We start from the raw sequence: 12,292 nt of genomic DNA, 5'->3' as shown, positions 1-12,292 counted from the left end.
AGGGGTCAGGGCGGGACCCCTGCGGGTCCCTCCCCAGGTGCAGAGGCCGGAGTCCAGACATCTGTCAGATCGCTCGGCCGGCCTCTTGGGGTCCCCGGTGCACTAGGGACACTGAGGAGAGGGGTCCCCAAGGAGGGGGTACGGGCGGCGGCGACGGGATGGAGGGGGCGGCAGGCGCGGGGCCCCCGCAGGGCGGCTCGCGCGCCGCGGGCCTGGCAGTGGGGGCGGGGCCGGGCGCGCTAGGGCCCCGCCCCCAGGAGGCCGGGCGGGGCGGGGCCTCTCGCGCTCCCTATAAAAGCCGCGCGGCGGTTGAGGCCGCCGCCTGCTGCGCTCCTGCTTCCTGGCCGGTGTGATGGCATCGCTCACCGTGAAGGCCTACCTTCTGGGCAAGGAGGACGCGGCTCGCGAGATCCGCCGCTTCAGCTTCTGCTTCAGCCCCGAGCCGGAGGCGGAAGCCGAGGCGGCGGCGGGCCCTGGGCCCTGCGAGCGGCTGCTGAGCCGGGTGGCCGCCCTGTTCCCCGCTCTGCGGCCCGGCGGCTTCCAGGCGCACTACCGCGGTGAGCGGGCGGCGCCCTCGGGGCGGCGCGGGGCCGTGACGCAGGCGGCCCGCGGGGGTGGCCGTTCCTTGCTTGTCGTCGGGCCCGGTGGTGTCTGCGGGGGTCTGTTCTGGCGGCTCACTGGATGGGCGGCGGCCGGCGTGGGCCCCAGTTCGGCCTCGGGTGCCAGGCTAGTGACCGGGAGTGGTGACCAAGGCCGGCGCCTCTGGGGCTAGGCGCTGCCTGGTTCTCCGGGCGGATCTCGGGCCCGGGGGCGGGAGGCGCCACCCCTCCCCCCGCCATGATGTCGCAGATCTTGGCGAGGGCGCGCTTGGGCGTCCTCGCCGGTTCGCGGCGGGCACAGGCTGGTCAGGCGGACACTCAGGTTACAGACGTCTTGCTTTGCCGAGTCTGGGGCTGCCGGCGCCAGGTAGGGGGTTCAGATAATGCCCCCGAGGCCGTAGGCCGGGCGGGCAGACGCGTAGGCAGGGGAGGCAGGGAGAGGAGTGACGCGGGTAAACAAGCGTGGGGTGCGGGGGCCGGGGGCGGTGCGGGCCGGCGGGGAGGAGACGGGGACGGACCACAGAACGCCCGGGCCGAGCCGAGTGCAGGCGTTATCCCGTTGGCAGCGGTCAGAGGAACACGACCACGACGTTTTTCAGAAGTGTTAGTGTAGGGCCAGAAGTCCGGGAACTAGCTCAGTGTCTTGCGGTACTGGTGTGACTAGTGGCTTCTGGGGTGGGGTTGGGAAGGTTTTTGTGGCTGGGAGGAGGCGGGCAGCCAAGGCCGGCCCCTGGGAGGGGCAGTGCTGGGACCTCCCTCAGGAGTGCTGCCCGCTGGCTAGATCCTGGCTGGTTTTGTTTTCTTTTGTAACGATTTTATTGAGCTATAATTCATATACCATACACTCACCCATTTAGAGTGTACAATTCTAGCATATTCACAGGTTTCTGCAATCATCATTACAATTTTAGAAACTTTTCATCACTTTTTAAAGAAGTTCTGTACCCTTTAGCTCTCCTCCCATCCCTGTCATCTCACTCTGCTCCCCTCAGCCCCAAGCAACCACAAATCTCCTTTTTCTCTATGGATTTCCATACTCTGGACATTTCATATAAATATATAAATGGAGTCATACAATTATAGTATTTTTTTTTAAACATTTAAAAAATTTTTTTCCTTTTTCTCCCCAAAGCCCCCTGGTACATAGTTCTATATTTTTGGTTGTGGGTTCTTCTAGCTGTGGCATGTGGGATGCCACCTCAGCGTGGCCTTGTCCATGCCAGGATCCGAACTGGCGAAACCCTGGGCCGCAGAAGCAGAGCGTGAGAACTTAACCACTCGGCCACGGGCTGGCCCCTGTATAGTCTTTCCTAACTGGCTTCTGTACTTAGGATGATGTTTTCAAGGTTCATTTATGTTGCAGCAGGCGTCAGTGCTTCGTCTCTTTTTGTGGCTGAATAAAACCCGTTTTATGGACATGCCACGTTTTGTATCCATTCATTAGTTGATGGATGTCTCGGTTGTTGCCACACTTTGACACTGCTCTGTTCTTTTTTTTCATTTTAAAAAATTTTATTATTTACTTATTTTTTTTTGAGGAAGATTAGCCTTGGCTAACATCTGTTGCCAGTCCTCTTCTTTTTGCTGAGGAAGACTGGCCCTGAGCTAACATGCGTGCCCATCTTCCTCCACTTTATGTGTGGGACGCCTACCACAGCATGGCGTGTCAAGCGGTGCCATGTCTGTACCTAGGATCCGAACTGGCGAACCCCGGGCCGCCAAGAAGCAGAGTGTGCGGGCTTAACTGCTGCGCCACCGGGCCGGCCCGACACTGCCCTGTTCTTATGGTAGACGTGGCATCTGGTGGCCCCCAGACCTGGCCGGCCTGCAGATGCCCGGTGGTGCTTTACAACCATTTGAGCCAGCATATGTGAACTGGCGACTGTGTACCAACACCTAAGTTTGGCTTTGTGGGGGAGGAAGCAGGCAGGTGTGTTTGTCTACTTACTCTCCTAAGCCACAAGAGGCTCAGCCTTTTTGAGGAGCTGGGCGCCCCCAGGAGCAGGCCACAGGTGGGGATCGCCCACAGTTGAAGATGGGCCTGGACCTGGTCAGCTGTGGACTGAGGCAGCCCCTTCTGAAGGGCCAGGTGGCAGCTGCTCCCGCTGCTGCCCCTGCGCACACGGGCTGCCTCCTGAGCGCCCGGGGCCCAGGTTGGAGTGTGTCCTTCCAGGCAGTGGCAGAGTGAATGGGCAGGGCGGGGGCAGTCTGGCCTCAGCCCAGCTTCCCCCTGGCTCAGACAGGTGGGCTTCGGTTTAGAGCCCTGCAAGTGCCCCTTTGGCACTGGCCTCAGCCCTTTTCGGTGCTTGTGTCCAGCCTTGAATCCCTGAGTGCTCACATACTGTCTTGTAAACAATCCAGATGAGGATGGGGACTTGGTCGCCTTTTCCAGCGATGAGGAACTGACAATGGCGCTGTCATACGTGAAGGATGACATCTTCCGCATTTACATTAAAGGTAAGGGGCTGCTTTAGGGGGCTGCCTGAAGCCAGGTGCTCCCTGCTGAGTAAAACCAGCTTGAGATTATAGAGAAATTCCCCCAAGGAAGGGTTGAGGAACTTGGGCTGTTTAAGACGGGAACGTAATCATCGCTGGGCTTGGCCTGAGAAAGGAGTCCGGATCCACCACGGCAGGGGTTGGAGGGTCTCCGGGTTCATTCTGGATTGTGCCCAGACCAAGCGCCATGGGCTGGGGCGACTTTGGGGGCACTGTGGGGTCTATTTTAGTGAGGGGTAAGGCCACAGTGGTGCAGACACAGCTCCCTGCTGCTGCTTTTCTGTGTGGGTCTTACGTGTCCGGGTAACAGGTATGGGGACTGGGGAACCTCCTGGCAGATTCTCAGGTGGCTTTCTTGCTGTCACTTGAGCAACTGAATTCTGTATGGACTTGGTGTCTGGTCTCCTGACAGTCCCGCGGTGGTGACAAGCGGGAGACTTCATGGGGCCCCACCTCTCATCTCTCTGCCCTCCCTGCAGAGAAGAAGGAGTGCCGGCGGGACCACCGCCCCCCGTGTGCTCAGGAGGCCCCTCGCAACATGGTGCACCCCAACGTGATCTGCGATGGTTGCAATGGGCCAGTGGTAGGGACCCGCTACAAGTGCAGTGTCTGCCCTGACTATGACCTTTGTGCCAGCTGCGAGGGGAAGGGCATGCACAGGGAGCACAGCAAGCTTGCCTTCCCCAGCCCCTTCGGGCACCTCTCTGAGGTGAGCAGGGCCTCCCTGTGGGCCTGGGGCAGCTGTGTGGTGGCAGGAGCCCACTGACCTGGCACCGCCCTACCCTTCCACTTGCTCTTCCCCAGGGCTTCTCTCACAGCCGCTGGCTCCGCAAGCTGAAACACGGGCACTTCGGGTGGCCTGGCTGGGAGATGGGCCCACCAGGAAACTGGAGCCCGCGTCCTGCTCGAGCAGGGGATGGCCGCCCCAGCCCTGCTGCGGAATCTGGTGAGGCTTTTGTCTTCTGGCTTTTGAAGGGCGAGATGGGAGGGCTGACGGAGTTGCCTTCCCTGTGTCCTGAATTCCTCCTGTGCCTGTGCCTGGGCTGGGCACTTCACGGCCGCTCGTGGCATTTAACCCTTGTGAAACCCTGCAGGTGTGGAGCATGATTTCCATTTTACGCATGGGAAAACTGAGGCACCTAAGTGCCCACGGCCACTAATTCACTTGCACTAAACCAACCTAGACCCTGCCACCCTGCTCCCGCCTCGCCACTCTGCCCTTCTCAGGTGCCCTCCCGGAGAGGCCGGGAGGCCCTCCCAGCACCTGCGTCTCTCGCACGCTCCCTTCTCCTCTTGTGTGTTAGCAGCCAGGAAAGTCACAGCCAAACTTGTCAAATCTTCTTAAACATAGTCACAAAGTTAAAAAACTTCCACATAGCTTACACTCTAGATTTTTGGATTCTGGGTTTTATTCTGATTTTATTAATCTTATTGTGTCCTGTGATTCATCTCATTCTTTGGGACAAAGGTGGGGATATTTGTTTGATTTTAAGTCAATGACATATTTAGGATGTGGCCAGTATTTTATACTGTGTACTGGGTCCCCCATGGGCTTCCAAGCACCAGGGTCACAGACAAAGAGGGGAGCCGTTCTGGAGGAGGAAGGGCGCAGGGAGTGGCTGGAGCCGGAGGGAGAGAGGAAGGTGCTGGGAGGGTAGGCAGCCAGGATGTGGCCTGGGGGAGGCGCCTGAGGCGGGGCAGGTAGGACTGAGGCAGCCATCCAGGTCATTGAGAAGTACACTCTGAATTAAGGATACCTTTGTTTTGTTTTGTTTAAATCAAAGCTTCTGGACCATCGGAGGATCCCAGTGTGAATTTCCTCAAGAATGTAGGGGAGAGTGTGGCCGCCGCCCTCAGCCCTCTGGGTAAGTGGCTACCCTGTCTGTCCTTCGGTGTCGGCAGGCCGTGTTGGTAAGTCGGTGTGTTGGGTGGCCGTTGGTGGCCTTCCCTGGGACGCTGTGGAGGCGTGGTACTGCTGGACCGTGAGACTGTCAGGATTTGTTGCCTCACGTGGCCCTTTGCCGAGTGTTGTACCACCGGCCACTCAAGGGTGAATGCCCTGACAGATTCGTGAGCTTTCACGTGGAGTGGAGTAGGATGAGCCAGCACTTGGTTGGGATAATCCCGCTAGGGAGGGTGACCAGGCTCAGTTGCAAGGCTGCTCAGCGTCTGCTTGTCCGTCCTCTGGGGGAGAGCAGTCCGCATGTCCCCTAATGTGAGCCTTGGGCTTCACTCAAGGGCTTGGGTGAGTAGTTAGTTGAGATGCCATTTCTCTTTTCCTCCTTTTTTTGCAACCCCAACGTTTCCGGGTACTTCCTGAGTGCTGGGCTTGTGCCGAGAGCAGGCAGTGATGGAGGAAGGTGCTGTGTGACACCAGGGTCACAGTAGGCCCCTGGGTGGGTGAACCACAGTGTGCACCCCCCACAGTGGTGTGACCTGGCCAAGCAAGCGTCCATCATCTCTGCTAGCCTGGCCAGGGCACTGCAGGGTGAGGCCCTGCGGCACTGGGAATCAGCCGGTGAAGGGGACTTCTGATTCAGTGCTACGATGGGTCCAAGCTCTCAGACGAGAAGAGAGCTCAGCTTCGTGACTGCTGTGGCAGGAACTGTCCAGTGTGTCCAAAAGTTGTCCCCAGGGGCCAGCCCAGTGGCACAGCGGTTAAGTGCACATGTTCCACTTCGGTGGCCTGGGGTTCACCGGCCCGGATCCCGGTTGTGGACATGGCACCCCTTGACAGGCCATGCTGTGGCAGGCATCCCACATATAAAGTGGAGGAAGATGGGCACGATGTTAGCTCAGGGCCAGTCTTCCTCAGCAAAAAGAGGAGGATTGGCAGCAGTTAGCTCAGGGCTAATCTTCCTCAAAAAAAAAAAAAAAGTTGTCTCCAATGTCTGAAAAAATGCTGATAGGAGGGTGCCCAAACCCCACCTACCCGCCACCCTGTGGCTTACAGGGCATGACTGCCATTGCTTCCAACCTGAGACTGTTTTTGCTCAGTGCTCACTCTGCCCCAGGACGGGATGCAGCTTGGAAGCAGCAGTGACATCTGGGCATTGCTGCTACCTGAAACAGCTGAGATCATACATGGTTTCCATTTGGAGTTAGAGGCTCCCAGTGAATGAGGAAAAAGAATTTTTTTTTTTTTGCTGAGGAAGATCATCCTTGAGCTAACATCTATGCCAGTTTTCCTCCACTTTATATGTGGGTCGATGCCACAGCATGGCTGATCAGTGGTGTAGGTCCATGCCCAGGATCCAAACCCATGAACCCGGGCCACTGAAGTGGAGTCCGCCAAATTTAACCACTATGCTACAGGGCCAGCCCCAACTGATATTCTCAGTGCTTTCCAAGGAGGATAAAACAGTGGGGCAGTGCTCAGATTATAATTGGGAGATAAGCTGTGTCTACACTGTCTGCCACTCCCTTAAGACCCAGTGAAGGTGTGAGAGAGTGAGTAGTTTTGAGAGATGGTCATCTAACTAACTGGCTGTTACTGAGGGGCCACGGGAAGTTTCTCTGTAAGAGACAGTAAACGGGCAGTGCTTCTCAGGCCTGGCTGAGCATCAGAATCACCCACAAAGGTTTTGGGTTTTTTTGGTATATATTTTGGTGTATTGAAACTTCATTAAAGTTAATTATTTTGAAGAACAGAGTCCTTTACTAAAAGACTGGGTGGGACGACCTGGGAAGTCACAAAACCAAGTGTAGGTTTAGGTGGAGAACTTTCCAACCGTGCGGAGTCCCAGGGCCCAGCTTCCTGATGCTGGTAAGTAGGTGTTGGCTCGGGCCCAGGATCTGTGCGTTTTGAAGGCTTCCCAGGTGTCTCTGGATTGCACTTGGCCACCCTGAGACCCATCTGAGCTTGTGGAGTGTTTCAGAACGTGACCTGGATTCCCCACTCAGGATACATGGGAATAATTTTGGAAGCGCTCACAGGTCTTTTGGGATAGGATAAAGGTCTTTTCGGATCTTTCAAAGCGGATAGAGCTGCTTTCTTCCAGCCAGGGAGGGCCCTGGAGCTCTGCAAAACGAGGAGGCGGGGCAGAGCGTGCCTGTGCGTAGTTCCGTGGAGGAGAGCCATCGGAGGAGCGGGTTAGACTACTGTTGGAGTTAGGCTATTTTCCTTTCTCGTGAGGAACTGACAGGCGGGAGGACTCAGGCTGCTGCCTGCCTAGGAGGGACTGTCCCCAGAGCAGTCCGTGGCAGTGAGTCAGTGACCTGAACGTAAAAACCCAACGCCTTTTTTTGGTGAGAGCTGTGAGAGCCGCTGGAACTGGCCCACCGCTGAGGCTCAGGACTGTTCCTGGCTTGAGGTTGTAGTCCCTGACGTCTAGGACTTCAAACAGCAAGACCTTTCCTTGTCACAGGCTCTTCCATAAACACCCCCCACACACAGGCTGTGGGGCATCGGGGCACAGACTGTCACGGTCTTGTGAGCCCTGAAGTCTTGGGTTCATCACTGGGTTGGGGAAATCCTTGCTCTATAACCTCTGATCCGGCTACGGAAGAGTCGCATGATTGACCCATTTAACAAAGTGAGGGGCCAGCCCCAGGGCCTGGTGGTGAGGTTTGGTGTGCTCTGCTTCAGTTGCCTGGGTTTGCAGGTGCGGATCCCGGGCGTGGACCTACACCACTCATCCGCCATGCTGTGGTGGTGGCCCACATATAACGTAGAGGAAGACTGGCAGAAATGTTAGCTCAGGGTTCATCTTCCTCAGGGGAAAACAAAAGAAGTGAGACAGTCATGGGTGTTCAGTGTACTGTTCTTCCAACTTTTCTGTTTGCTTGAACCTTTCATAATGAAAAGTTGGGGGGAAATGGAAGGGGAAAAACAATTTAAATATTGCAGATGGGGGTACTGGTACGTGAGCCTGCTTTTATCTCTGTTCGATTCTCAAACAGTACAGGGATTTAAAAAAAAGTATAAAGCCACATGGACAAAGAAAAGGGAAAAAAGTCATAGAGGACAAGATAAAACGATGTTATCCAACGTTGGAAGATGGGAAATGGGTGGAGGGTGGTAACCAGCAGTGGAGGCATCAGAACCCTATGCGCCTGTGCAGGGATTCTGCTGAGAAGTGACACCAGCTGCTCAGGGACCACGAGAGGCCAGTGAACAAGGGAGAAGTTGAAGTTCTCTATTAAGGATTACATAGCGACTTCAGGGCCCCACTCAGCCTGATGACAGCCCTCGCCAGCCCTTGCAGCAGCCCTGATGTTTAATTCCTGAAGTGCTTGGCCTAGGGAAGCTTCAGCTCTGGGGACACCAGGGACAGAAGGCGGGGTGAGGCGCCAGCCTGAAATGGACATCATGAGTGAGCATGGGTCCAGCAGGAGCTCAGGGATGCCTGCTCAGGAGAGGCTGCATGTGCCAGAGAAGCTTCCTGCAGCTCTGCCATCTAGGATCCAATGCCTGCCAGGCCTCAGCCACCCTGCAGATGGGATGTGGCCTGGCCCCGGGGAGAGTGCTTCCTGCAGCCTTCTCCTCGTGCTCCCTAGGACCAGACAGTCACGGGCGACAAACCGTTTGGAAACACCTCTGCACATGGGAGAGAGGGAACTTGGGGAAGGACTTAGGGAGAGAAGGACAACATCCTCAGTGAGATACAAAAAAGTATTTGTATCCATGAAAAGAGAACGGGATACCATTGGGGCCAGCCCCATGACCTAGTGGTTAAGTTTGGCACACTCCACTTTTGCAGCCTGCGTTTGCAGGTTGCATGTGAACTTAACTGCTAACCGCTGGCCTTCCCCATCTTTAAAAAAAAAAAAAGAAGGCTTAGATTTTAAGATCATCTCAAGGAAATATTCCAGAAGCAAAACAAATAGAGGCAGGAGAGGAGAGATGAAAAAATTCAAGGATTAATCTTGGAGGCCCAAAATAGGATGACTAGGAATTCCAGAAAGAGCAGAGAAAGCTGAAGGGGGGAACTTAACAAAGACTACAAGACAATTTCTTGGCCCTGAGGACATTAACCTCTGGGTTGTAAGGAACCCCTTGGACAGTGACTGAAAATGACTCCCCAACAAAGCTTGTCGCTGTCAAGTGTCAGAACCTTTGGGATGGAGAGGCTCCCCCCCTCCCCAGATTACTGGAAAGGCTTGGGGGAAGACGGCACAGCACTGGGAGCTGGAAGACAGTGCACAACTAGTGATTTCCAAAGTCAGCTAAAATGGTTTTCCAACCTAGAATTCTATACTCAGCTAAAATGATCAGGGGTGAGGGCAGAACAAAGTTGTTTCCAGGTCTTCTTCATCTTAGCTGGGCTTGAACCCCCCCTCCAGCCAACATGAATGAACAGAGAGGTCCTCAAAAGGGGACCCAGCACAGGAGGGAGACTATGGCTGTCACCAGGATGGGAGGAGAGGCGGTCGTGGTAGAGTAGCTGTGCCCCTGGCCTGGAGAGCTGCCGGTCCAGGGGGAGCCAGAGGCTGCTGCCAAAGGGACGGTCTCCAGGGACAAACCAGAACTGCAGGGTATCAGCATGCTGAACCGCTGTAGAAACCCTCTAGAGAAGCTGTTGGAGAACAGGGAGAGTTAGCCGTGAGAGAAAAGGGAGTTGCTACTGCTGCAAACCCCACACTCCGAGGAAATAACCAAGTTGCTCCTCGGCCCACAGACAACAACATTCCTGCCATGGCACTAACAGACACGGAATGCTATTTTCACTACAAGTTGAGCTTTTGAAAGGATGGGGAGGGGTGACTGGATCTTCTAGAGTAGGAAATAAACAGAATGGGAGCTGTCGGGGACCGGGGTGGGCTAGGCCGTATATTGGGGGAGGCAGGTCGTTTTCACTAGAGCCTTCTGGGCTGTTTGACTCTGAGCTGTGGGCATGTAGTCCTTTGATAAATTAAAACTCATTAAAAACACAGCGCTGGTGATTGTGCCCTCCCTCCCCATCAGTGAGCATGTGCCCGGAGCACGAGAGACTGGAGGTGGACATTTGGGGCTGTGCTTCCTGCCTCATGGCCCACAGGAAGCTGGCATGGCTGTCTGCCCTCTAAGCAGAATCCCGCGTTGCAGTGGGGGTAGTTTTCACAGTGCCAGGCCCCACCACAAAAGCACCGTGCTTCGTGTGGTCCCCAGTGCTGGGCTGGGGGATTTCTGGTCACATGTGGGATTGGCTGCCACCCTGTTCCTAGGGCCTGGCCCTGCCTGCCGTGTGGCTGCTGTCCTGCATAGTTAGGGAAAAACAAGGTCTCTTTATGGACTTTCTGGCTCCGAAGCTTATCTGGGATGTTAGCTGAGGTTAATGTTTTACTACGTTGGAGAAAGAGAAAAGTCCAGTGAGGTGGGCATGTCAGCAGAGTTTTGTAGAAACCAAGAAAATCTGGGGCCGGGAGATGGGGAGGAGCACTTCAGCCCTCGGGACCCTGCAGATCACAGATAAGCATCCATTTGCCTTCTGGCTGCTGGGTTGGCAGACTGGCCCCATCCTGTACCAGCTCTGTGACTCTGGGTTCTGTACTGGGTGCCAAGGTCTGCATCCACACGCGCTCCTGGGGACTAGATTTGAAAGAGCTTTGTAAGCCCACAGTCCCCCAAGTGATGAATCTTGCCTGCAGGTTAGCCCTCTGAAGGACTTAGATTTCTGTTTCCTTCGTGGCCTCTAGGTATCGAAGTTGATATTGACGTGGAACATGGCGGAAAAAGAAGCCGCCTGACCTCCGTCTCTCCAGGCAGCTCCAGCACAGAGGAGAAGTGCAGCTCTCAGCCAAGCAGCTGCTCTTCCGACCCTAACAAACCGGATGGGGACATGGAGGGCACAGCGCAGTCTCTGGCAGAGCAAATGAACAAGATAGCCCTGGAGTCGGGGGGGCAGCCTGAGGCAAGCACCCTCCTGCCTGTCCCGGGCTGCGCCCCGGCGCGTCTCCCATCCCTCCAGCCACAGCACCCCCCCCCCCCCCAGCACCTACGCAGCCAGTGAGACCCCGTTTGTCACAGAGTTAATTCTGTGGCACTTAAGTTATTCTGTGAACCTCCCGCTAGAACTCTGTAAAGAAAAATGCTTGCCTGTAGCTCCTTGCTGTCCTCCACACCCCCTTGCCCAGGCGCTGGGGCTGCCGTCGGGGCCTGTTGCACACATCCCTCGTGTGCTCATGGGTGTTCTGTTCCAGGAACAGATGGAGTCTGATAACTGTTCAGGAGGAGATGACGACTGGACTCACTTGTCTTCAAAAGAAGTGGACCCATCCACAGGTGAACTCCAGTCTCTACAGATGCCCGGATCCGAAGGGCCAGGCTCTCTGGACCCTTCCCGGGAAGGACCCACAGGGCTGAAGGAAGCTGCGTTGTACCCACATCTTCCACCAGGTAAGTGATTTCAAGCTGTTTTGTATTTCTTTTTCATTCGGAGCACCCTATTACCTGCCTTTAGCAACACAAGAAGATGGCGTGTTCTCTACTATGGGGCTCGGCTACTGACATGAGAGAAAACTGCGAGTTGGTTTTCTCTGGTGTCTATACTGAGCCCCAGTGAGCGCAGCTCATTTTAGTAATTTCTAATTAGCATCCAGACCCAGAATTGCGAAGGCAGATGTGGTGTAGAAGGTGGCACTGGCTCTGGCCTGCCGTGCGCTACTAAAAGTGGACTCAGAGTCCATCCTCACTGTTTCCGCACGAAGGCAGCTTCGAGCAGGGGCCACAGCCACGATCTCTGTAAGGAGCCAGGCAGGCAGCTGTCTGAAGCAGGGGGTGCGGAGGGTGGTGGGTGGGACCTGGCAGCCAGAGCGCACACTGATGAAAGAGGCGGCTGATGCCTGCTCTGCCTCATCACTCTCCACGGCGACGAGGGTTAAAACAATATTCAAGTGAAAACCCATCTGTGGGCCAAATTTTGCCCTTGGGTCACCAGTCTATCTCCTCTGCCTGAGAGCAGGGTGCAGCCTATGGGCCAAGAATGATTTTTTCATGTTTATAATGGTTGGAAAAAAGTTAAGACACATGAAAATTATATGAAATTCAAATTTCAGCATCCACAAATAAAGTTTCATTGGAACACAGCCGTGCTCATTTGTTCACATACTGAACCTAAGTCTGGCTGCTTTTATGCTGAGGGCAGAGTTGAGAAGCTGTGACAGACCAGGCAGCCTGCAAAGCTGCTTACAGTCTCTCATCTCTGGTCTTTTATGGAAAAACCTTGCCAGCCTCTGCCTCGGAGGGTTCCTGTGAAGAGCTGGGCCCTGCATATACT

At 55.4% G+C, this 12,292-nt stretch overlaps 1 protein-coding gene across 2 annotated transcripts in view; it reads left to right on the top strand.

Annotated features, from left to right (window-relative positions):
- The first annotated feature begins 318 nt into the window (after window positions 1–318).
- SQSTM1 (sequestosome 1) overlaps window positions 319–12,292 on the top strand; it is a 12,945-nt gene continuing 971 nt past the window's right edge. Inside the window, exons 1-7 of one of the 2 annotated variants that reach the window (XM_046665768.1) lie at window positions 319–557; window positions 2,961–3,056; window positions 3,575–3,804; window positions 3,900–4,041; window positions 4,880–4,960; window positions 10,713–10,927; window positions 11,217–11,412. In XM_046665768.1, coding sequence (XP_046521724.1) covers window positions 353–557; window positions 2,961–3,056; window positions 3,575–3,804; window positions 3,900–4,041; window positions 4,880–4,960; window positions 10,713–10,927; window positions 11,217–11,412 — 1,165 coding nt within the window. In that variant the 5' untranslated portion in view covers window positions 319–352. Of the gene's footprint in view, window positions 558–593; window positions 967–2,960; window positions 3,057–3,574; window positions 3,805–3,899; window positions 4,042–4,879; window positions 4,961–10,712; window positions 10,928–11,216; window positions 11,413–12,292 lie in introns of those variants that run through there. The other variant, XM_046665769.1, reaches the window with a different exon arrangement.

The sequence above is a fragment of the Equus quagga genome, chromosome 7 (assembly GCF_021613505.1).
Source record: "Equus quagga isolate Etosha38 chromosome 7, UCLA_HA_Equagga_1.0, whole genome shotgun sequence".
NCBI lineage: Eukaryota > Metazoa > Chordata > Mammalia > Perissodactyla > Equidae > Equus > Equus quagga.
Note: the sequence above shows the minus strand (reverse complement) of the source record. Positions and strands in the feature narration are given on the sequence as shown.